Source organism: Arachis ipaensis, chromosome B3 (assembly GCF_059453495.1).
Source record: "Arachis ipaensis isolate K30076 ecotype BB chromosome B3, ASM5945349v1, whole genome shotgun sequence".
NCBI classification, from domain to species: domain Eukaryota; kingdom Viridiplantae; phylum Streptophyta; class Magnoliopsida; order Fabales; family Fabaceae; genus Arachis; species Arachis ipaensis.
The window spans coordinates 134,359,361-134,386,514 of NC_142438.1; the positions used below are offsets into that span (position 1 = coordinate 134,359,361).

General features: G+C 34.4%; 2 protein-coding genes across 4 annotated transcripts; one reads left to right on the forward strand and one right to left on the reverse strand.

Annotated features, from left to right (window-relative positions):
* The first annotated feature begins 5,917 nt into the window (after positions 1-5,917).
* Positions 5,918-12,995, forward strand: LOC107631290 (ARF guanine-nucleotide exchange factor GNOM-like). The gene is made up of 3 exons (XM_016334691.3): positions 5,918-6,222; positions 6,726-7,495; positions 8,881-12,995. The coding sequence occupies exons 2-3, from the start codon at positions 6,758-6,760 to the stop codon at positions 12,559-12,561; spliced, it is 4,419 nt and encodes a 1,472-aa protein (XP_016190177.1). The 5' UTR covers positions 5,918-6,222; positions 6,726-6,757; the 3' UTR covers positions 12,562-12,995.
* Positions 12,996-13,578: 583 nt separating this feature from the next.
* LOC107631289 (beta-1,3-N-acetylglucosaminyltransferase lunatic protein, putative (DUF604)) lies at positions 13,579-17,856 on the reverse strand. 3 transcript variants are annotated; one of them, XM_088507903.1, is made up of 6 exons: positions 17,350-17,856; positions 17,031-17,127; positions 15,589-15,897; positions 14,643-15,477; positions 14,004-14,543; positions 13,579-13,864 (listed from the first exon to the last, which is right to left on the reverse strand). In XM_088507903.1, exons 4-6 carry the CDS (start codon positions 15,465-15,467, stop codon positions 13,757-13,759), a joined length of 1,473 nt encoding a protein of 490 aa, XP_088364029.1. In that variant the 5' UTR covers positions 15,468-15,477; positions 15,589-15,897; positions 17,031-17,127; positions 17,350-17,856; the 3' UTR covers positions 13,579-13,756. The 3 variants fall into 3 exon arrangements, with proteins under 3 accessions (XP_088364029.1, XP_020975189.1, XP_016190174.1); XM_021119530.2 differs by having other exon boundaries at positions 15,815-15,897; positions 17,350-17,497; XM_016334688.3 differs by lacking the exon at positions 15,589-15,897 and having other exon boundaries at positions 17,350-17,765.
* Positions 17,857-27,154: the final 9,298 nt, after the last annotated feature.

Consider the following 27,154-nt stretch of genomic DNA (forward strand, 5'->3'; position numbering starts at 1 on the left):
TTTTATAAAGTCTCTGAATAATTTTAATTAATAATATGGTATGTTTTGATTTGGAATGAAATTTATGATTATTGATTAATATGTTTTGTAATGAAACCAATTTATAAAATCTGTAGATATTATTATTATTATTATTATTATTATTATTATTATTATTATTATTATTATGTGTTGGAATGAAATTTTAATTAATATATTTTTGTTTTAATTATATTGTACTAGAAATAGAAGTATGAATTTAGGATAGTTTAAGTTAAGTAAAAAAAAATATGAATTTAATAAATTATTTATGATTATTAATAATTGAATTTAACCTAATTTAGTGTAATTTAGACAATAAATTAGTAAACACTATACCTAAAATATAAATTTAATATATTGTTTTATGAATAATAATAATAATAATAATAATAATAATAATAATAATAATAATAATAATAATAATAATAATGTTAGAGGTTAAAAGAAGAAAAAATATATACTAGTTTTATAAATAATTTATCATTACTGAAATTATTCTAGTTATTTAGTTAAGGTTAATTAAATTTTGTTATAAGCTAATAAATATGAATGTAGGATTTTTGTGTAACAGATTTACTATGTATGTTTGAAATGCAATTATACTGGTAGTTATAACGGAAATGTGATATTGTAGGATTCACGGATGTTGATATGTGACCATTTAAAGTCGTTGGATTCGTACAACCAAATTGTTGAGGGGCATTTACAGGAGATTGATTTTTATCATGTTTTTCAGATTGGAGTCATCCAATGTCAGTCAGCAATGATTAATGCTTTAATCGAGAGATGTCGGCCTGAGACTCACACATTTTATTTTCCGATTAGTGAGTGTGCTGTGACGTTGGAGGATGTGGCGATAATTCTTGGTCTGCCGACAAATGGTCTTTCGGTTACAGGACCGACCATGAGTAGTTTTGAGGCCTTGGAGGCCGAGTGCTTGCACCAGTTTGGGGTTGCACCGAGGAAGATGGACTGTAGAGGAAGCTTTATAAAATTGACGTGGTTTAGGGGTTTGAAAGATCTCATAGTCTTGAATGATGATATTCACATTCAGAGGTACGTAAAATGTCACATAATGTTGTTATTTGGGACAATTCTATTTGGAAACAAGTCGGTTGCAGCGGTGCATTGGAAATTTCTGCCTTTGCTCCGTAACTTCGCTGGGATCATACAGTTTAGTTGGGAATCGGCATGCCTCGCACACTTGTATAGATCATTGTGTAGGGCAACTCGTGTCGACTGTAAGGAGATGGATGGTCCACTGACACTTTTGCTTACTTGGGCTTGGATCTGTCTACCATTTCTTGTGCCGATTTTCGGCAATCTCCGAGTGTTTCCGATTGCAAACAGGTAAAATGAATTACTTTATGCCTTGAAATAAAGACTAGAAATTGTATTTTATTTTTTACAAGATAAGTTAACTAAGAGATTGTCTGACGACAGGTGGCGTAACTAGGATCGTGAGAATCAACAGCAACAACCACCGGCACCGGCATCGCCACAACAGGAGGTTGAGTATTTTACACCATATGTTCCTCACACGCATCCGTCGGATTATTTTTCACCATCAGTCCCGTTACATCAACAGTATTGGAGTGGTCCACAGTTTGAGGCATGGGGAGCAAGCTTCATTCAGTCGGTTACTTGGTTTCATGGCTCCGGAGCCAGGTCACTCACATTCAAGTAATTATGATGACATTCCCACCGACCAGTTGGCACATCCGGGTGGTATTACTCCAGTTAGGAGGTTATTAGATTCGAGACCTCGAGTTCGCACTTCCTCTGATAATTCTGGAGGTAGAATGTCTGTTGACTCGAGTAGGAGTGCTGATGCCACAGGAGGGATTATACAGAGTGGAAACCCTAGGCATATTCCAATGAGTCTAATTCAGAAGAGCAATAAGGCAGTTGATGATGAGACTGATGACTACCTAATAGACCATCCGGATAGTGATGGCGACCATGAGGACGACGATGAGGATGAGGATGAGGATGAGGATGAGGATGAGGATGAGAAGGACAACAACGATGTCAATGATGAGCCGACCGGTCAAGATGATGAAGAAGCGGGTCATCTTAGGCCGACCTTTGGCTATCCGTCTGAGGAACGGATTGCCAACGAATCGAGGTCCATGATAAGCAGCTCATGTTGTAGGATTTTTCAGTGGTCTAAACCTAGTCCTGTATACTCTTCGAACTTGGTCCATCTTGTATACGTCATGAACGTACACTTGCCAATCCGACCGCTGATTTGCACAACAAGCAAATACATGTCGACACGAAATTCGGTCAACCTGGAATTCACCACAGTCGCACTGTTGTCAGCGTAGGTCAACTGCATACTTAACCCCACTAGGCATCTCACGTACTTCAAAGACTTCATTTTCTCTGTCAAAGCAACTAACCAGTATGTTTCCCGATGCTCATTGATTTGCATGCAACTTGGAGGTCACCAGCTCAGAGAACACATGTCCAGCATTAATTCAAGCCTCAGCCTCGGCTCTTTTCCTAGTGAACAACTCATTCAGTCTGTAAAATGTAGCCTTAACAAGCGCAGTGACTGGGAGATTGCGTGCCCCCTTCAAGACGGAGTTGATGTACTCCACAAGATTGGTGGTCATATGACCCCATCGGTATCCACCATCAAATGCCAAAACATACTGCTCACGTGGGATCCAGTCAAGCTAGTTGGTGTAAGCCTCACCCCGTTCGCGTAATCGTTGATAGCGCATCTGGTACTCCCGAATCATCCTCAAATATCCTATGATAAAAAACATTCAACTATGAACAACGTTCTATTTAATTGTATTTACAATAACAATATAGTTCCTTTTATTCAAACTTACCGATATTGATGATAAGCTTCCGCAGGTAAGGTGCCTTGAACTTCCTCAAGAAATTTGACTCAATATGCCAGATACAAAACATATGAAAAGCTCTAAGAGGAGACCAAGCCCCATTACTACGAGCAATAGCTGGCCTGATGGAATCGTGTCGATCAGAGATAAGTCCTACACCATCACGTGTCACCACATGTTGAGCAAGTTACTTAGAAAAAAGTACCATGCATCAGAAGTCTCTCCTTCCACTATGGCAAATGCAATAGGCACGATATTGTTATTGTCATCTTGTGAGACTGCAACCAACACACAACCCTTGTATTTTTCATACAAATGAGTCCCGTCCACCTGCACTACTGGCTTGCAGTGTCTGAATGTCCTAATACAAAGGTAATAACTCTAGAAGACTCGATGTAGTACACGGATATCAGGAACCAAATCATCCCCCTGGTACGCAGGCATTGTTTCAAAGTGAACCACTGCTAGCGGCTCCTTGTGACACATTGTCTCAAACCGTATAGGCAAAGCTTCGTACGATGCTTCCCAACCTCCGAAAATTGACTCCATCATCTTCTGCTTTGCTAACCATGCTTTGCGATAACTGATGGTGTAGTTAAACTTCGACTGTACTTCCGCAATGACTGATTTCACCTTTATAGATGGGTCAACCTCTACCAACGGCTTAATTGCTTCTGCAACTGTCTTGGAATCCAGTTTCGAATGGTCTTGAGAAATAGTAGATCTAGTACAAGTGTGACTACCATTGTACCTCCTTATCTCCCAGCAGTACTTTTTCTGCATTTTGGTAACCCTGATTAGCCAATCACAACCTGCGCCATATTGTATACATTTAGCATAGTGTCGTCGGTTTTGACTCATACACCCGATAGTCTACACCTCTACGAATGGTATAATCTTTCATTGCCTTGATTATTGCCTCCCTCGAACTGAATTCCATTTCCACCGTAAATTTACCATCCACCACAGCAGGAAGCTCTGCTACAATCACATCGCAAGATATATATTTTCATAAATAATCATTAAATATATATATCTTAACAATTAAAATCTCTCTATACATTATAAGTAATAAATCATTTATTTTATATACAGTAATAAATTATTTTATTTTATAAACAATTCATAAATACACCTTAACAGATATAATTATAATAGTCTATATTTTAGGTATTTTATCTACATAAAGAACTAGTAAATCTAATCCATAATAAAGAACTATTAACTAATAAAGTAATCAAATGCTATGATCACAAATTATAATCCACAGATCACGTATATTACTCATCTGATCTTATTGATCTACTACTTTAAACTATCACATAGCTATCTTTCTTTACATACCTACATTCATAGTACTGTCAACTTCATCTGCGTCTTCACCTGAACCAACAATCTCATAGTTATTTTCAATTTTCTCCTCGCTATTACTATTATAATCTTCCAATTCAATATTTCGGTCTGCTTCAGATTGCTCAAACTCAATGTACAACTCGATGCATGACATTCGGTAGCGATTTTCAAAATACATTGAAAAAATTTCATGCATGCTCGCTTCATCTGTCACGTATTTGGTTTGAAATTGAACGAACCCACCAAACACAGATAAATGATACCTGTACAAAATACACGATACTCTCCTAGATACTTGAGAATCTATCTTCTCACAAATTAGACCTTTTAATTCCTCAAATGACAATGTGAACGGAATAACAACATCTAATGAATTTTCACATACAAATTGAACTCCCTCGTATGTTTGTAATAAAATCTATCCATAACAATATATTTTCAAGATAACTCTATCATCCATGATAATATACGTATATTAAACACTCAATCTCACTATTATTTTTTCTGAAAGAATGGAGGAGAAGAATGAGAGAAGAGAAAGAACATGATCTGAGATTTGAAACTCACGATGAAAAAGAAGAAGTTGAAGTTCTATGAAATTTTGGTTTATGTATGCATAAATAAATAAATCGGACGGTCCGACTGCCTACTGCTATTTCAATTTTTTTTATAGAATATAAATCGGACCGTTCAATTAGTGTTCTCTCAAATTAAAAAAATTTTCCAAACTAAAAAATCGGTGGATCCAATTTTAATCAATACCAACTTTTGCTTCACACAAATTGGACCTGTTTGATTTGTGTTCCTCTCTCTCTCCAAAGAAATCGGACGATCCGATATCTTTCCTCTTAATTTCAAAAAGCAACACCATCACAACAGTGTATATCCTCCCAAAACTCTATAATCCAGCGTAACTGACACCGGTGAATCATATAAAAAAAGAGTAAAGTATTGTTTTTGTCCTCAACGTTTGGTGTAAGTTCTATTTGTGTCTCTAACGTTTAAATCGTCCTATTTGTATCCTTAACGTTTATAAAAGTGATTCAATGTTATCCTACTATCAATTATACTAACAAATCAGATTATATTTTTCAATTATTCTCACTTAGATATATTCATTCTCAATTATGTCTCATTTGGATATGTTCGATTTTAATATTATACCCCACTATTTGTGTTTAGATTTAATTATGTCCCTAGAAAAGTGAATTATGTAAATGTTGTAGGAATTAGTTTCAACATTTGATCGGCTATTTTTTGGAGTAGATCATCGATTCTATCCCAGACATTTGTTTTCTAACTTCAAGAAGAGATTTTTAAAACTCAAACTAAAGCGCTCATGATGTGTAATTGATGGCAGGATAACATTGAATCACTTTTACAAATGTTAGGGACACAAATAGAACGATTTAAACGTTAGGGACACAAATAGAATTTACCCCAATGTTAAAAACAAAAACGATACTTTACTCTATAAAAAAAATTAGCCTTCGAGTTATTTCTCTCCCGAAAGATCGGCTTAGATCACCAAAATGACTTATTATTGACACAGATTTTTTCCCCAAAGCTGAAAAAGAAAAATGCTTCAGGTTAAGTCAATTTTCTGTCATTTGGCAGAAAATTATATTACAATGATAGACATCTTGTACTGAACGCTACACTAGAATGGTGAATTTTTTTCATTTAATGCCATTTGTACATATATCATGCCGTGCCACATATTTAAATTTTCTTTTTTAATTACGTAATCTACAAATAAAATAAAATGAAAATGTTACAATTTGTCAAGGCTTTTCTTTCTGATTTCCAAACGCTACTTTTCCACAAGACAGAGGCTCAGTAAAGTGCTCCCGGTTACGGGAGAGAGAACAGAGAAGCAGAAGCAGAGGCGATTCGCCCAACGCAGACGCTGAACCCGCGAATTCTGAAAACCGCGACGCCAAAATACTTCCGAAAGTTGAAGAGAGCCAGTGCTGTGACTTCGACTGAGGTTTTTTTCTGCTTTTCCCTTCTCTTCACTGTTGCTCCTCTTTGCATCGAATGCTACGTTGCGGTTTCTCTCTCTCTCTCTGTTCCTATGTTTCTATGTATAGTTTAGAGTTGGAGCTGTGCTTCTTTCTGCAGCTGAAACCTCCAATAACTAACTTCGATTGTTGCTATGATTTCACTTTAGTTTGTAATTGATGTCTGAATTCTAGGATTTTACTCAATGAAGAAGAAGAAACAATGCTGGATGGATCAGATCTAAATCTACCTGTGAATTTTTTAAATTTGGTGTTGTTGAAGTAGTATGTTTGCCTTTGCGTGCTTAGCTTGTGGATGATGTTTTGGTGAATTGAATCTGGAATATTGTCACGCTGTGTTTTGTTCCGTTTGATGCTTTATTTAGTTTGTTGAAATCCCGATCTCGTAATGTATGTTGTCTTTTGGGACTTAAAAGAGTGAAATTTTTTCGGTTTTGGTTGGTAGTTTTATTTTTTGAATCTGTACCAGATCCTTGGGCTGTACGGAAGGATATAGTGAGGATGGGCCGTCTGAAGCTGCAGGCTGGTATCAACGCGATAGAAGAGGAGGAACCTGAGGATTGTGATGCTACCTGTCCAAACAAGACAACTTTATCATGCATGATCAATTCTGAAATTGGCGCCGTGTTGGCAGTTATGCGGAGAAATGTAAGATGGGGGAGCAGTTATATGTCCGGCGATGATCAGATGGAGCACTCTCTCATTCAGTCTTTGAAGGCGTTAAGGAGACAAATCTTTTCATGGCACCATCAGTGGCACGCTATCAACCCGACTTTGTATCTCCAACCGTTTTTAGACGTGATTCGATCCGATGAGACAGGTGCACCAATTACTGGGGTTGCCTTGTCATCTGTTTACAAGATCTTAACATTGGATGTGATTGATCAAAATACAGTCAATGTTGAGGATGCTATGCACTTGGTGGTTGATGCTGTCACTAGCTGCAGATTTGAGGTGACTGATCCTTCATCAGAAGAAGTCGTCTTAATGAAGATACTGCAAGTTCTCCTAGCTTGTATGAAAAGTAAAGCATCTGTAATGCTGAGTAACCAACATGTTTGCACCATTGTGAATACTTGTTTTCGTATAGTTCATCAAGCGGGAACTAAGGGCGAGTTGTTGCAGCGGATAGCAAGGCACACAATGCATGAACTTGTGAGGTGTATTTTTTCTCATCTTCAAGATGTTGACAACACAGACCATGCGTTGGTTAATGGAAGCTCTAATTTGAAACAGGAGGTATAAGATTCACTTTACCTTACTTGAAGGTTACATATTTTTTACTCTACTGATTATTGTTCTAGCTACTAAGGAAATAAATAATAGAAAAGGGAAATTTTTATCTGTGTGTTGGGGAGTGGGGGGTCAAGAGAGAAATAAACAATGATTTCCTATTATGCAAGAGTTAATGTTATGCTATCAGTTAGTTTTCTTTCCCAGTGTTTTCATAGCTCTAGGAACGTTTTACTTGTCTGCTCTGAATCATGGACACTTCCAATCACCTGTCTTACCATGTCAAGTTCATACATGGTACTGGTGTTTGTTGGATATACACGGATACTTATGGGTCTAACATTATATTAAGATGATACTACCTAAATACTAATTTGAACCTTATAAAATATCAAATTTGAAATTAAACCATTTGATTTGCTGTTATATATATATATATATATATATATATATATATATATATATATATATATATATATATATATATATATATATATTGAACATTATTAAAAGAAAAAAATCATTTATTTGATGTTTTGACTACTTTATTTTTTATTATTTTATATTTTTATATAGTATATCTGTACTTACCTATGCTTTATTTTATTTTATTTTGCCCAAAATTTTGTAACCCATACCCACATCAATATGTATCCATAACCGGCACTACTACTATACTTGTATGTGTGCTACATAGCTTGTCTTTTCTTTGGTTAGAATATTGCTAACGGAAATTACAATATCAATGATGTTAAATCATAATAAATTGTGTAGCATTTTCCTTGAGTGTCATAAGCCATTAGTAAAATTTGACCTGCTGGTTATAATTAAATCATAGGTATTTTGTGCATCCTAAGATGAACGTCACAGATCTGCCTTTCCTTTGTCTTTCCATCCCACCAATAATAGTATATGTATATTCTGATTGTGTAGTTGGTATGGAGAAAACTTGCATCTTTGAAAGTAGTTGGTAGTAATAATAATAATGATAATGAGATAGGATTAGTTCTGGATAGATAGAGAAATAGATCCAAAGTACCGCATGTATTCAATGTGTACTGGATGAGCACACTTCAAGGATGAGAAAGAAGATACAAAAACAGAGGGTATTCATGATACCCTCAATTTTCCCCTACTACTTCTATAACTAATGTTTCATCTTATTTCTCATATCTATATCCTACTGTGCTCCTTTCTGTTATAACTTAACTTATTCCCTTCCTACACTCTATACAGAAGAGGCACAATTGTGACTGACCCATTTTCTTACATAGTCACATTTTCAAATATTCAAAGGGAATCTGTTAATTGTTATACTAAAAAAGAACATTTTTGGGTTGTCAATTGATATTTATGACGTCTCATTTGTTGTTGTTCATTATTTGTTTCAGACTGGGGGCCTTAATAATGAATATGCTTTTGGAAGTAGACAATTGGAGAATGGGAGCCTCAGCTCTGAATATGATAATCAGACATTGCCCACAAACTATGCTCCCAGCGCTGCAAGTGTTGCTACAGGAACTCGGATGGACGAAAACACAGCAATTGCTATTAGTGGCAAGGATGGTGTACCATATGACATGCATCTCATGACTGAACCATATGGTGTTCCTTGCATGGTGGAAATATTTCACTTTTTGTGTTCTTTGCTGAATGTTGTCGAACATATGGGAGTTGGTCCAAGATCAAACACTATTGCGTTTGATGAGGATGTGCCTCTCTTTGCCCTAACTTTAATTAATTCTGCTATAGAACTTGGAGGGCCTTCTATTCGCTGTCACCCAAGGTTGCTTGGCTTAATTCAGGATGAATTGTTTCGCAATTTGATGCAATTTGGGTTGTCAATGAGCCCCCTTATACTTTCAATGGTTTGTAGCGTTGTGCTCAATCTGTATAATCACCTTCGGACTGAACTCAAATTACAGCTAGAAGCATTCTTTTCTTGTGTAATTTTGAGGCTTGCTCAGGGCAGATATGGGGCTTCATACCAGCAGCAGGAGGTAGCCATGGAGGCCCTTGTTGACTTCTGCAGGCAAAAGACTTTTATGGTAGACATGTATGCTAACTTTGACTGTGACATTACTTGTAGTAATGTCTTTGAAGACCTTGCTAATTTGTTGTCAAAAAGTGCATTTCCTGTGAATTGTCCATTGTCTGCCATGCATATTCTTGCTTTGGATGGTCTTATTGCTGTTATACAGGGAATGGCTGAGAGAATTGACAATGGATCTGTAAGCTCAGAATATTCCCCAGTGAATCTTGAAGAGTACAATGCATTCTGGATGGTCAAATGTGAGAACTATGGCGACCCAAATCATTGGGTTCCTTTTGTCCGCCGAAGAAAGTACATAAAGAGAAGGTTGATGATTGGAGCTGACCACTTTAATCGTGATCCTAAGAAAGGTCTAGAATTTCTCCAAGGAACACATCTTTTGCCTGACAAACTTGATCCCCAAAGTGTTGCCTGCTTTTTCCGATACACTGCTGGGTTGGATAAGAATCTTGTTGGTGATTTTCTAGGAAATCATGATGAATTCTGTGTTCAGGTTCTTCATGAATTTGCAGGAACATTTGATTTTCAAGACATGAACTTAGACACTGCACTGCGTCTATTTTTGGAGACTTTCAGACTGCCGGGAGAATCACAGAAGATTCATAGGGTACTTGAAGCTTTCTCTGAGAGATATTATGAGCAGTCACCACATATCCTAGCTAACAAGGATGCTGCTCTTGTGTTATCATACTCAATGATAATGCTGAATACAGATCAGCACAATGTGCAAGTTAAAAAGAAGATGACTGAAGAGGATTTTATCAGGAATAACAGGCATATTAATGGTGGCAATGATCTACCTCGAGAATTCTTGTCAGAGATTTACCATTCAATTTGTAAGAATGAAATCCGCACTACCCCTGAGCAAGGCGTTGGGTTTCCCGAAATGACACCTAGTCGATGGATTGATCTAATGCACAAGTCCAAAAAAACTGCTCCATTTATTGTATCTGATACCAAGGCTTACCTTGATCATGATATGTTTGCCATAATGTCAGGTCCAACAATTGCTGCCATCTCTGTGGTATTTGATCATGCTGAGCATGAGGAAGTATACCAAACATGTACAGATGGATTCTTAGCTGTTGCTAAGATCTCAGCTTGCCACCATCTTGAAGATGTTCTAGATGATCTGGTAGTGTCCCTCTGCAAGTTCACTACACTTTTGAACCCTTCATCAGTTGAGGAACCCGTCCTTGCCTTTGGAGATGACATGAAAGCAAGAATGGCAACTGTGACTGTATTCACTATTGCAAATAGGTATGGTGATTACATACGCACAGGTTGGCGAAATATTCTTGATTGCATCTTAAGACTGCACAAGCTTGGTCTTCTTCCTGCCCGTGTTGCCAGTGATGCAGCTGACGAGTCTGAGCTCTCTAGTGAAACTGTGCATGGAAAGCCTGTCACTAATTCTTTATCCTCGGCTCACATGCCATCTATTGGCACTCCAAGGAGATCTTCAGGATTGATGGGGAGATTTAGTCAACTCTTATCTCTTGATACTGAAGAGCCAAGATCCCAACCTACTGAACAACAACTTGCTGCTCACCAGCGCACCCTCCAGACAATACAGAAGTGTCACATTGACAGCATCTTCACCGAGAGTAAATTTCTACAAGCTGAATCACTTTTGCAACTTGCAAGAGCACTCATTTGGGCTGCAGGGCGACCTCAGAAGGGGAACAGCACACCCGAGGATGAAGATACAGCAGTCTTCTGCCTTGAGTTGCTGATTGCAATCACTTTGAACAACAGGGACAGGATAGGAATTCTTTGGCAGGGTGTGTATGAGCACATATCCAATATTGTTCAGTCAACTGTAATGCCCTGTGCCTTGGTAGAGAAGGCTGTTTTTGGACTCCTACGAATTTGCCAGCGGTTGCTTCCATATAAAGAAAACATTGCTGATGAACTTCTGAGGTCACTGCAACTTGTCTTGAAGCTTGATGCCCGAGTTGGTGATGCATACTGTGAACAGATTACTCAGGAAGTTAGTCGCCTTGTGAAGGCAAATGCTACTCATATAAGATCTCAATTAGGATGGCGTACAATTACATTACTCCTTACCAACACATCTAGTCACATAGAAGCATCTGAGGCTGGATTTGATGCACTACTGTTCATAATGGCTGATGGTGCTCACTTGCTTCCTGCTAACTATGCTTTCTGTTTAGACACTGCAAGGCGGTTTGCTGAGTCTCGTGTTGGACAAGCAGAGCGATCTATACGGGCATTAGATGTCATGGCTGGGTCTGTCAATTGCTTGGCTCGGTGGACTAGTGAAGCTAAGGAAGCACAAGATGAGGAACAAGCAGCTAAGATGTTGCAGGAGTTTGGAGAGATGTGGTTGAGACTTGTACAGGGTCTAAGGAAGGTGTGTTTAGACCAGAGAGAGGACGTTAGAAATCATGCTTTATTATGTTTGCAGAATTGCTTGACAGGAGCCGATGGCATTTATGTCCCTCATGGTCGTGTGTTGCAATGTTTTGATATTGTGATCTTCACCTTACTTGATGACCTGCTTGAGATTGCGCAGGGACACTCTCAGAAGGAGTACCGCAACATGGAAGGCACCCTTATCCTTGCAATGAAATTTTTGTCCAAAGTTTTTCTTCAATTACTCCCAGACTTATCACAATTGTCAACTTTCTGCAAGCTATGGTTAGGTGTGCTTAGCAGAATGGAAAAATATATGAAGGTAAAGATTAGGGGGAAAAGAAGCGAGAAGCTTCAAGAGACAGTACCTGAACTGCTTAAAAACTCCTTGCTTGTCATGAAGATGAAAGGTATTCTGGTGCAGAGGAGTGCCCTGGGTGGGGATAGTCTTTGGGAACTAACGTGGCTGCATGTGAACAATATTTCACCGTCATTGCAGCTTGAGGTGTTTCCCGAGCAGGATTCCGACCATTTGCAGAAGAAACAGGGTGAAGCAGTTGGAGGTTTGGTGCCTGATGAAATGGGTTCTGTTCCTTCAAGTGAAACAGAAAGCCTTGAAGATGCTGGTGTTGCTGGTTAACTTTATCTACAATGTTGTGGCAACCTGAACAATTTTTTGCAGTTCATAGTGGCACACATCCACATTGAATTTTGTTATGCTATTGATAGATGCACGAGTTTTACATGAGGTGAAATGAATGGCTTTCTCAGTTGAAGTCACAGCAAGTAGATATGGTTAAATCTGATTTTTCATCTGTCAATTGGCATTTCTTCCTCCCCCTCCCACCCCCCCCCCCCCCCCCCCTGCTCCTCTTGTCGTAGCCCATAGAACCTTATTGTTGCTGTAACTTAGTTGAAAAATATATTGTAGCTTGAGATAGATTTCTACCTTTACACCCGACCAAGGAGCTGCCTGAGGGATAGTTAGCCCCAAATCTCCAAAATTATTTTTTGTACAGAACTTTTGATTCTCTCTACAGTCTACACCATGCATTTCAGTTGGTATGATAAAAACTACTACTCAACTTTCTTGCCATGATATCTCTATCTCTCCATGTATGATAAATCCTGACACATTAATGCAAGGCCTTCGGAATATTATGGTTTAGTTTGTGCCTTCGTGATACATTTACCTCTGTCTTGCTTAATGGCTTTTTACCCCGAGATCAAAATTAGTAGTAGACCTTATGAATGTTAAGATGTTAGAATGACATTCTCCGTCTTCCCTTTGAGAAGAACTTGTTCCTTGTAATTGGATGTAATCAACAGACGGTGAAAAGTGTCATTCATGGTTTCTCGTATATTGATCAGCATCTAAATTTTGGTCAAGTTCATTATATTTTGTACTTGAAATAGTTTGGAATGGACGGGTTCTACCGATTACTTCCAACTTTATTCTAGGATTCCAATTTGCTCACTCGTCATGTTTCATTTTCAAGTGAAATTCAGAATTCATGATATTACAGCAAAAGTAAGTGAAATCTATTCTTTTTTTGGGGTTGTCTGCTAAGTGTTAACTCTCACTGGAGAATGTTACAGCCTTTTTAGCGGACGAGTATTACCTTAAAAACACTATTTTTATCAGATGAGGCGAAAGTTTCTTTAATAAAAAATTGGGGGATATATCTTATATTTTGGTATTTGTGGCCAATAGATACAGGTGAAAATTTAGAGTGAAGAAATGATATGAATATGTTGGCAACTATGTATGTACACAGGTGGAGCTGTTACTGGCCAAATCTTTAGTAAAATCTTCTAACTAAAGCAACTGTTCCCTAAATAGTAACTGTTTCATGAGGTCTGCACTTTCTAATCCTAATGTTCAATCTGCCTTCCTGTATGCTTCCTCCATCCATGATTTGGCAGCATTGCCTACGCCGTGCCTGTTGCAGTATATAGCCAAATCAAATTATCAGTTTCAAATCCATCTTTAAACTCAAACAAACACATTTTTAATTCTATTGATTCATGGTTTTGTTTGAGACTTGAAAGACAAAGAAAGGGACAGAGAGAGAGACATACATCCTTCCAATATTCTGGGTCCATCTTCAAGGCAGAAACTAGAATGCTCGTCACTTCCATGGTGTTATCTTCGCCGTTGCACTTCTCTCCTTCCTCAGGTACAAATCTCTTATAGACTGTGAGAGTTCCACTTGTGCCTACACTACTAACATGGTCTAGAAAGAATACTGCAGGGTTCTGGCATGGATCAGGGCTCATAGGTCTAGTATTGAATGTGAAAGGACCATCACCCCAACTCCTCCATGTCTTGAATGTCTGCAGCGGCATCCTCAAATCCGCAGCTGATAACATTGTTCTGTAGATTTGTATTGTGTAACCCCATGAGATGGATATGGACCATTTGCGGTTATGATCATAGCAGAGACTCTGCTGCACTATTCTAGCAGGGTCAAGTTGGTATGCTGCCATAAGCATTTTCAGTGCATCCATTCGAGTATGTTTGGGAATCACAGGCTTCAATTCATCAAGGTGATGAAGTGTTACAAGCGGTGCCATGGGATGAGCTGCTAGAAGACCATATGCATCTCCTCTTATATCAAGCTAAAAGAAGATGGCAGAGAAAATAAAGAAAAACAGTAAATTTCTTTCCAAGTAATTAGAAATGAGTCTCATTAGATAAATGGTTGAAACTTAATATACCTGGTGGAATCCACCTTCCCTTGTAAGAGGCACTCCAACTTCATGAACACAAGCCCAAACCCTCTGATCAGAACCATAGAAATAGAAATATCTTTGGAGACAACCATCCATCATTCTAGCAAGTTGAGCTGCTAATGCATAACTAATTGCAAATCCACCACCACCAAAAGCCATGTCATAAGAATGCATCACATCTTGCTCCACACTCTCAGAATTCCCACCAATGTAATACATCTCATTGTGATCATATTTCTTCAGAACAGTGACCAAGTTCTTGGTAAAGAACACAGTGTCATCATCTCCCATCACAAACCACCTCACATTTGGCAAACCAAGTTTGAAGCTCTCGTAAACTATCCGAGCTATCCGAACCGCGGATGGCGAGTGCAAGGTCCTGAACTGTGTCCATCCCTGTGAGATTTGATATGGGATTTTTAGCCCTTCAGGGTCTGAGATAGCAGGCTTCTCGTCCAGCCAAGCGAAACCTCGAGTAGTGTTAGGATCCCACCAGAGCTTACTGTAATCGCTGCGAGTGCGCCACGTTGTAGCCGAGCCACCAATGCCAAATAGAATGTGTGAAATGTTTGTTGGTCCACAATCACTGACTGAAGCATTCTGTAAGACACGTATATGCTCCGGTAGTGGAAACCGCCGGTATTGTTTGGAGAATGCTGAGTGTACGGCAAGTGAAATGGATGCAACAAGGCACACCACTATGCCAATCTTTATAAAGTTCACAACAATATCACCAAGTCTTTCAGGGATAACAAAGAATCTAGGCTTTTTAGAAGTGTCAAAATAAGGTTCCAAGCGAGCCTGACTCATCTTCTTATCCCTGATACATTCAAAATATGCAGGAAAGTAAGCATTTGTTAAAAGAAGGGTAATCACACTGAACTCCTTCTAAGATTAGATAATACTTTTACAAATATGTACTTACACTAACCTCTCTTAAAAGTTATATCAACTTATCAGAAGAGCTCAGTGTAATTTCTTCTGAAGGAAATGATGGGTGCTTTTAATGAATGAAAGTGATCATAAGAACCAATTTCATTACATTACTGCTAACGTGCTAAGGATGCTTTAAGTCTTGAATGCTGTTCTATGATCTTTGCTTATCTAAAATATTCAAGCAATTTGCTGTAAGAATTTTAATTGATTGATGAATGCACCTTGAAGGCCACAAAAGTTAAAGATGTAACCCCAGAATGAACCAGGGTTCCCAAAGAAGTATCCAGAAAGGACAGTTCTGAACCTGAAATACAAGTTGTAAGCCTAAAATTAGTTTAATATGGCAAAACCATTTTTAGTATTCGGATAACAGAAGACACAACATGAAAAATCATAGTTTCTTTTCCATTGCAATTTAGCTGTTTGATAGATTTGTTAGACAAATTAATACGAAAATAGGACATTCTCAAAATAGGATATTCTCACAAGTTTACTTAAGAAAAGGAAAATGGATCATGTAACCTGAAATGTATAAATTATTTCAATAGTTTTTTTTTTTTTTTCTGACCAGATTTACCTCTAAAAAATGATATGGATTTATATATCTCATGCCACAAAATCAAATCAAATAAAAAATGAATTGGACTCAAAGACAAAGTGAGAGAATCAGAATGTAAAAAATAAACTAAAAATAAGGCATGAAAAGATTAAGGGGTTTTCCCTATAAATAATTTATTTATGGTTTTGGTCTTAGAATTTTTCTTGAAATCTTGGCCTAAAAAATTTATTAAAATATTAGTTAGGTATTTTTCATCAATTAAGGAAACTAACATTTTTTTAACAAGTAACAATAAATCAACAAAAATTCAAACAAAATTTGTTTTCAACTAATAAGAGTGAGAGGAGACAGAGAGATGAAGAGAGAAAATAACAAAAGTTGACTGCATATTAATCGGAAATCGATTTTTTTCCATTTTTTTTAAAAAAAAAGAAAAGATCCTCAAAATATTTTTTAAAATATAGATCAAAATCAGAGAAGATCTAGAAGAGTTAATGAAGGCTGCAGAATACTACTGCAAACACCATAAGTCCATAACCAAATGAAACGTGTTTCTTCAAAACTCGACAAAAATTTCAAACAGGATTTCCATTTCCATAGCAACTTGATCAAGCTTTATTGGATTATCACGTTACATAATCACGAAATTAGCTCAAACAGCACCATAAAGCTCATCCAATTCTTTTTAAACCAAAAAAAAATCGGTAAATTTAAGATTGTTATAACTGAATAAATGATATTATCCCCTAACATTAAACACAAAGAATAGACCTTGGAAAGAGAGAGATATGCGAATTAATATTATCATATCCTACAATTAAAAGAGAGACAATCAACAAAATTCTTTGAAATCAGTGTCTCAGTGTCTCACATCGTACCTCGATTTAACCATCCAACTCTCTCTATTCTCTCTTTGTATATAGAAGAAGACAAGTTATGATCTTTCCAACTTCAACCTGTTATGGCTCTTAAACCCTGCAATGCAACAGAGGAACATGATCAAAGAAAAGCAAAAGTTCCACCCCAAGAATAAATGAAAACAAAGGCAAAAACTTTGACGTTAAAAGATGAAGATGATGATGACCCTGACCCAGATGAGGAATTAGCTAAGAACACGTTGAAGAATTATAATTATAATGAAAAAGAAACCGTGAAGTAAAAAAAAAAAAAACTAGTGCACATAGATTTTAGGCATACCCCATTAGAAGAAATGGGGTGTTTCCTCGTTACAATGAAAAATCGCTTCTTCTTCTTCTTCTTCTTTTAATTTCTTTTGCTGTAGGATCCTCTCACTGGTCCTGTGGTCACCCTTCAATGATTTTTGGTTTTTTCACATTTAATACATAAAAAAGAGGAGTTTGAGGGGGGGTAAGGTCCATAGTGGCAGGAAAAAATGGCACCGCATAAACTATCTAGTATGTGGTGTGGAATATCACATTTCATGTGCAATGATTCCATTCCATGCATCATCATGCATTTAAAATTTTCCCATCATAGTTTTCACTGTTCATACCATATATTAGATTTCCTAAATTTTCAAAAACAATGAGATCTTTTTATTTGAAAAGGTTATTCTTTTTTTTTTTCCCTTTTGTTTTTGAGTCTATTACTCTGCTTTATTTTTCGGAATATATCTCTTTTATGAGAAAAGTTAATTATTCTATTTCCACCACCGCTGAATAATATACATGGTACATATTCTATATCTTATAGATAAGGATAAAAAAAAATTAAAAAAAAAAGAAGAAGAAGATAATTTATTTAGGATCATTGGTGATAAGCATGTCCAAATGTCATTTAGAATAAGGCCATTTAACCTATCTGTTTATCCATCAATATCATCCAAGAGTGACAAATACTGCATGTAAATTGCAAAAATGAAAATGCGTTGGTTGTAAATTTTTTTTTTTTTTAAGTTTGAGAAAAATAGCGATCGTCCTTGCGATTATACCACCTATGCTATGTCATTATTCAAAGCTAACATACCTGTTGAAATAATTACTCCTATTTACTTATTAGCATCAAAATTAGGAGTTGAAAATGCATGTCAAATTCAATTAGCATTTGAATTTTGAAACACTCAATTGATGCACTGAGATTGGATTCGTGTTCAATTATTAATATTTAATACTGTTAATTAAAAACGTGGAGTGTTAGGGATCAACAATTTTTGTGTTTTGTAACCATTAATTAACTTTAAATAATATTTTTAATAATGTAAAATTATATCTAATAATAAAAGATCACTCACTTTTTTTTATAATTAAATATTAACCACAAAACACAAAAATTATTGATCCCAAGACTTTTTCTAATTAAATACGTATCCATAGTTGTTTAGTGTACCATAAAATAAGGTGGGAAGGTCAACAAAAGGTTGAAGGAAGTGGGACCAAAAGCTTACCTAGTGTGGTGAGAGTGAGACTCGGCGAAGGTTTATTGGTCACTCACCATTGTGTCATTCCTACCTATGATGCATGGACACTGATACGGACACGGAACACGACACGATACGGGACACGCTGACACGTAAATTTTAAAATTTTACATAATACGGAGACACGCATATATATAAAATATAAAGTATTTTTTAGATAAATTGTAATGATATTTTGATATTTTATTGATATTAAAATATAAATTAAAATTTTTAATTATTTTTAATGTTTTATTTTAATTATATCAAGTATTTAAAATATTTTTTGTTTTAATAAATAATAATATATACTATATCTAAATTTATTTTAAAAATATATGTTAAGAATAAGACTGGACACGCAAACACGTAATGGTATTTAGGTGTGTCCAGGCGTGTCCGGAGAAGAATTTTTTATTTTTTATTAAGACACGGTTGGACACAGCAGACACGCGTGTCGGACGAGTGTCGATGAGTGTCGTGTCCAAAATGTGTCCGACACGCGGTCACGATAACTCAGTGAAGTGTCCGTGCTTCATAGTTCCTACTTATCTTTATCAAAATCTTAAAAAATGTTTAGACGAGAGACAGAGATTGAGTGATTAAAATTAAGAGATAGAAATTAAAAGATAGATATTAAAATAAATTTTAATATTATATTTAATATAAAAATATATAGAATTGAGTTATATCTCATTATCTTATTTAATTTAAAATAAAAATAGAGTTTGAAATAGTTGAAATTACAATAATATCCTTAAATTTAAAATGCAACTCTAATTCAAATTTTATTTTAATTTTTCAGCAATTTTTAGTCCACTTTTTCTTCTCTCCTGAAATTTTAACCGAGAAGGGAAGGAATTCTCTCATCTTTTCCACCACCGGCAGCACCGCTAACGATACCAAACGAGCAAGGCGCGTTTGCAAGTCTCCAACGCTTCACAATTGCACTGCCAGGTACTTCTTGAGAGCCGTGTTGTTGCTATCGTTCGCGCGTCTCTGGATTACGTCGCCGCCGTTTCTTGCCGCTCTGCGTCTATCTCGGAGCTAACCTAGGTGGAACAGAACGATAAAGTATGGATATGACATCAAACTATAGTAAGCAAGATGGAACAAAACAACAACAAAAAATGAATAAAATCAAGAAAAAAAATTGGCTATAACTAACATAGGTCACAAAAGATATGACGACGACAAAGTGGTGGTTGACCTGGTGACAGCAACAGGGCTGGGGCTGCAGTTAGGTTCCTCGATCATTATCTTGCGTAGGAAAATATGAGGAGATGAGAATATAAGGGCTACAAAGATGAACTTCGACAACGATTCACCTACCTCGCGGTGGTTACGGCGGCGATGGCGAGATGGCTGTACTGGCACTGGCGATACAGAGACTGCAGCTGGAGGTCTTTGAAGAAGGAACGAGAAGATGAAAGAGTGGGGCTGCGAAGAATGAAGTCCTAATTTAATTTACATAAAGGATAAAATTGGAATTAATTAATTGGAATAGAATATTTTAGGTATAAAATATTATTAAAGTTTCAGTGTCTCCATTTTTTTGAAGTACTAAAATATTGGAATTTTAGTAATGGAGACTGAAATGTTAGTACCAGTTTTTGTACTAATAAATATAATACTCAGTCTCAATCTTTTCGTCTTCGTTTCAATACATCAAAACAAACACTTGTTTTTTTTTTTTTTTGTGACTAAACAAACATTTGTTTGATATATATGAAAACCAATAGGTAAAAACTCAAGTATAGTCTACTTTACGTGAAATTGATAGCTAGAGTCGTTAGATGAAAATTTAGTCAAATCATTTTTATCAACTTTACGTAAAGTCGACTACACCTGAGTTTCTACCAAACCAATATTAGGGAGTTAACTTTGTTGAGATTATTTTGTTCAATTTAAATTTAAATTTTTAATTTTTAATCTTTTTAGAAAATACGTTTTTAGAATTACAAAATAATTAAGTAAATATTGATTTTCTATAATTGTCTAAATTATATGACATCTTTCACACTAATAAAAACTGTACCAATTGGTAATGTTAGTTTCGGAGGGAGGAGGGAGTAACAGTAAAGATAGTTGGAAAGGACAAAAGAAAGAAAAACCAATAGGAATGAGGCATGAGGCAGAAGAACATGAAGTCATGAACACCCCAAACACAACGTACAAATGGGCTCCATTCACTTTTATAATACGCAGTACTAGGTGACACTTGGCGCCATCACGCGCATCTCTTTTATTTTCTTAAATATTTTACTTTTGCTCACTTTCCTCATACCATAGTCGGAGGTAATTAAAAATAATTTAATTTTAATATTATATAATAATTTTAATTTATACGTGTATTTAATTATATATTATAAAAATAATTATTTTTTATATTAATTATATAAATAATTATTTAAAAAATAGATATAATTATACGTAAAATATTTTATATTAATAATACATTAAATTAAACAAATTAAAAATAATAAAATATTAAAGATTAATGTTTTTATCAAATATTAATGAATATCTTAAGTTAATATTATATTTTATACCATTAAAATTAAATTTTATAATTTAAAAATAACTATAAAAATATTGATTAAGAATAATAATTTTTTATTAGCAATGTAGAATTGTTTAAAAAATATAAAAAATATTAGAGAGTCATTAAAATTTATTATTTTGGCTATTATTTAATCATTAATTCAATTATTTTAGTCTAATTTTTTTCAATTTAATAAACTAACAACAGATTTTATCTCATATTTTTAAATATTAATGACTAATTAATGACTAAAAATAATAGCTCTAATGATCATCTAGTATTTCTCCAAAAATAATATTATGTGTATTATTTCAAAACAAAATTAAAATTTAGTATAATTTTTATTTTTAAAATAAAAGTGATTGATAAAAGTTGAAAAAATAAAATTTTATTTTTTATATTACAGTATATATATATATATATATATATATATATATATATATATATTAGTTAATTATTATTTTTTAATTAAATTGGTAACATAATCCAAATATTGAAATTTGAGTTTTGTTGTTAAGATTTCTAATTTGGAAAATTTTATATTAAAAAGCTAAAGAGTTTAAATTTTAATGAATTTACTATCTTAAAATTTTCCAATATCTTATTATGATTAATATCAACAAGTATGGATAAAATCCTTGAAATTTTAATTATTTTCTATTGGTGCTTTTGCAGGAATGTTATCAAATATTCCCGTGTCTTTAACAATCCTTTTTTTTTGGTTCGCAATGAAGTTCAAAAAAATGTTTAGGGTAAATAATATAAATAAACCAAATGACATCTAATAGTATACTAATGTCTTAAAATAAAATAGTTTTTTTTGTATAAAAATAGGGAGATTTAAACCCGTAACCTCTAAACGAGTATGGAGAGACTATGTCATTTAACCTATAATTTGTTGGCAAAATAAAATAGCTTTATTCGATTTAATTAGATTTGATTTATATTTTTTAGTAATAAATCGAATAAACTATATTCGATTTATTATTGAACAACATATATATAGTAAATCGAATCAGCTTTATTCGATTTACTACTTATACAGAGTATCAATATTTACTATTTTTAAGTTAATTTATATTAAATTTAAAATATAAATGACAATAACGAAATATCCCATATTTGGATTCAAATAAAATATCAAAAAAATTAAAACGAATAAAAATAGAAATTCAACTTTTGTGTTCTAGTTCAAATTCCAAAAAGTCTACATTTTTATAAACTTATGAATTTAAAATGGAACAATAAACGATTTCTAAACATTTATTAAAAATTATTATTTGACTCATTAGCATCTAAAGAATCATTATGGAGACTTTTAATGTTAAAAAAGTTAATATAAAGTATAGCCCTCCAAAGTGGTATAAGGGTTAAAACTTGAATTTTTTCAGAGTCAAAATAACAGATAGTTATACTTTATATAAAAAGACTAACTATATTTATATAATATGTAATTTGAAAAATAATATATTTAAAATTTTAATTACATATTATATAAATATAGTTAGTTATTTTATATAAAATATAATTATTTGTTATTTTTGACTTTGAAAATTTTAAATTTTAGTTTCTATGCCATCTTAGAGGGTTATACTTTATATTAATTTTTTTAACATCAAGTCTCGGTAATAATTTTTAGATGCTAATGAGTCAAATGATGATTTTTAATTAATTTTTAAAAATCGTTTATTGTTTCGTTTTAAATTCATAAGTTTATAGAAATCTAAATTTTCTAGAATTTAAACTAAACCACAAAAGTTGAATTTCTATTTTTATTCGTTTTAATTTTTTTATATTTTATTTAAATCCAAATGGGAGGTATTTTTTTATTGATATTTATGTTTTAAAGTTAAATTAAGTTGATTCGATTTATTACTGGTGCAATATATAAATGCTAAATTGATTACAAAATAGCTATGCATGTCTCAAGATGCTGCCTGCCCCTGGTGACCTCATAGTAATAAAACAGCTATGCATGTGCTTCGTGATTGTCATTCTGCTAGAGAAATCTGGCGTTTATTGCAGCTCCAAATTTGCCTAAGAGATTTTTTCAATCTTAACCAAATGGATTGGCTTATTCGAAATTTATCTAATCCTGGTGACTGGCCTGTTCGATTTAGAGTGACTCTATCATCTTTGTGATATTCTAGAAACAAACATGTGTTTAAAAGGAAGAGTTCAAACTCTCATGGAGTGGCTGTGTCTATTAATAGTAGGAGTTATGAATTTGGTCTAGTGACGAAGACTAGCATTACTCCAAAGAAGTCCAATGCTAATGATGATCTGATTCGATGGTATCCTCTGAATGAAAGGTTTGTAAAAATTAACGTGGATGATTCTTTTTTCAATCAAACAGGGAGTACAAGTTGTGCAAATATTGTCTGTAATCATTTGGATAAGTTTGTCACAGATTTTTCTTGTAATTTAGGAGGATGTTCGATTATGCAAGATGAATTATGGGGAATAACTAAAGATCTCCAGATTGCTACCGCAAATGAATTTTATCATGTGATTATTGAATCGGATTTCGAGATGACCATTAACTTCGTTAGAAATGGTTGCCCAACCTAACATCTGTGTGCAACTCTCCTCGAAGACATTATTATTCTTGTGAAAAGAATCTCTCAGATGCGTTAGAATTACATTCTTCGATAAGCAAATTTGGTGGCAGATATTTTGGTCAAGAAAGGACAAAAACTTTCTTATGGGCTTCATGTTTTTTATGCTCCCCACTAGCTACAATTCAAGCTCTCTCCTCAGATGTCATGGGTATCCTCAGATTGAGAGGTAGATAGTAATGCTCTTTTGTATTTTTAGATTGCTGTTTGTTTTTTTCTGTCGGGGTCTTTGACCCTCTTTCTATACAAAAAAAAATCGAATTCAATTTATTCGATTTACTACTAAAAAGTATAAATCAAATTTAATTAATTCGATTTATATAAAATCATTCGGGACATATATATAAGTTATTTTATTTTAAGACATTAATATAATATTGAAGTTATTTAATTTATTTATGTTATTTATCCAAATATCTACTAGTAGTATCTTACATGTACAATCTAACAGTTATTTAATTACTTTACTCTTTGCACTAAAAAGATAAAATTAAGACATATTTATTAAATTATGTAAAGGTCCTTAATAATAAACTCCGTCCTCATCTTGTGGAGATTGTTGGTCTGTTTTAAGGAGGATTATTTTGGGACAAGAAACTCCTAACAACATCATTATTGCTCAAGAGGTCCTCTACTTTAAGAAGAAGACTAAATGAAAGAAAGGCACACTAGCATTTAAGATTGATCTGAAGAAAGTTTATGACAGAGTTGATTGGAAGTTTTTAGCTCATACTCTTAAGAGCTTTGGTTTTCCCAGTCCTACAATTAATTTGATTATGAATTGTATCACTGCTTTCTCCTTATCTATTCTTTGGAATGGAAATTGTCTGAATGGAATTACTCCTAATTGGGGTCTTAGACAAGGAGACCCTATGTCACCCTATCTTTTTGTATTGTGTATGGAGAGACTGACATGCTTTATTAATTATCAGGTTGATTTGGGCTTGTGGGAGCCGGTTGCTGTTTCTAGAGGGAGACCAAGAATATCCCACTTAATGTTTGTAGATGACTTGATTTTATTCTGTAAAGTTACAAAGAGACAAGTGCAAAATGTGATGTTGGTTTTAGAGATTTTTTGTAAAATATCTGGAATAAAGATTAATGTGGAGAAGTCTAAAGCACTTTGCTCCAAGAATGTCTTTGCAACAAAGAAAGAGGTTTTCACTAGGGTGTCCTCTATCAGATTTGTCCAAAACTTCGGCAACTATCTTGGGGTTACCCTTAACCATTCTATGGTGACCTGTTCAGCTTTCAATGGTGTCCTGGATAAGATTTGGGATAGACTAGCAAGCTAGAAAGAGAGTTTATTCAATCGAACTGGTAGTTTCTGGTTGGTTAATTCCATTGCAATTGCTATTCCCACATACCAGATGCAAGTATCTATTTTTTTCAAAGGAATCATTAGTAAATTGGAGTTTATAATGAAGAATTTTCTTTGAAAATGACAAGTTGATGGAGGAGGATTGAATCTTGTTTGTTGAAAGGTACTGGTTACTCCAAAAAAATATAGAGGTTTGGGGATTAGAGATTCTTATTGTGTGAATATTGCTTTTCATGAGAAACTAGTTTAGACTTTTTTCTAGCAGTCAAACAAGTTATGAGTCAAATTGTTGGATGCCAAATTAAATACCGATCATCTCTATATGACTGTTTTGGTTGTCCTAAGAACAAGGGCTCTCCCATTTGGAGGAGTCTTTGCATGACTTGGAAAGTGTTGAAGGATGGGTTTGCTTGGTGTATTGAGATTTTGAGCCAGAATTTTTGGTTTTCTAGATGAAGGAGAGAATGACAGTTATCTAATGAGAAGAATTATGTTCACATTTCGTATTCGAACCTCTGGATATATGATATCTGGTCGGTTGGTAGTGGCATTTGGATACTCTTTATTCCCCTTTATCTCAAAATCTGAAAGGTAATATTCATTCTTACCATCCAGATGTGCAAGCAGGTCCGGAAGTGGCTTGGTATTGGTCTGGATCTGCTGCCAAAGTCTATGACTCACGCAATGGTTACTTGTGGTTGTGTAAGCAGCTGTTTGGTTGGGAGGAGCAAAAGAATTGGCTTTGTCTTTGGCGCCAACTTATTACGAAAAAGCATAAGTTTTTGGCTTGACTGTGTCTTAAGGAGGCTCTTCCTACTGCAAGTTTTCGCTTTAGAAGAGGGATGTCGTCATCGGATAGGTTCCCAAGATGTCTTTCTAACCAGGAATCAGTTACATTGTATTTGGGATTATCTAAAAGCTCATCTTGTGTGGTATAGGTTGGATATTTTTTGTCATCCTTTGTATTTGAAGAACTGGTTCTTGTATCATAGCAGAGAGTATCCGTTTAGGTTCTTTTCGGGACTTTGGTGGATATAGCGAGTAAATAATAATGACATCTTTAATCCTCATGAGACTTGGCTTCCGAAAAAAGTGATTTATCTGGCATTAGCTTCAGAAACGGAGTTTAGGAATATTTTGAATTACAACGTATGTCCATTCCCTTTATTCTAAATGGTTTTTTGAATCCCCATCCATTGGTACTTTCAAGATTAATTGTGATGCTAGTTATCCTGGTTCGGGTGATAGTGTTGGTTTTGCTTGCGTTATTAGAGATTGTAATAGGAGTTGGCAAAAGGGGTATTTGGGAATGATTGGGAGTAATAGTATTCTTCAAGGAAAATTGTTTGTTATTTGGAGAGGATATCTCTTAGCCTGAAATGTGGGTCAACGAGATGTTATTTGTGAGACGGATTGTGTGAAAGCGTTTAATCTTGTTACTAATCACCAAGATAGTTTTAGATTTATTGATCCATTAGTGCTTAAAATAAGGGATATCATGTATTGGAATTGGGGTGTTGACTTTCGTTTGATTATAAGAGATGCAAATACGATAGTAGATACCATAATAAAGATAGCGATGAGGTTACAATTTCATCATGTGGAGCTTCATTTTCTTTGAAATGAGTTTAATAGTTGTCTTAAATAGGACTGTTCCTCTATTTAAGCAGTTCCTTTATTTTTCATTTTTTTTTTTGTTTAGTTTATTTAAGTCACAAAAAAATTACGCATATACTGAATGACTAGTTTTATAATATATAAGTATTTATTTATTATATTTGATATTATGTACAAATAAAAATAAAAATATGTTCAATAGATATTTTAATTAAATATAAATATAACAATAATAAAATATTATCCCATTAAGTGGGATCAGTTACATAAATTAAACGATATTATTAAATTTTATTATAATTAAACATAAATATTAAATAAAAAAAATGTTTAAATAGCAGATGTTATCAGTCGTTGGATATTATTATAGTAAGCTGCTAGACACACCAAAAAAAAAAAAGGGTAAGCCACTAAAAAATACAATATCGTTGTTATACACTTATAGTGCTGCGTAGTTAACATGTATTTTTAGAAAGAAAACATGT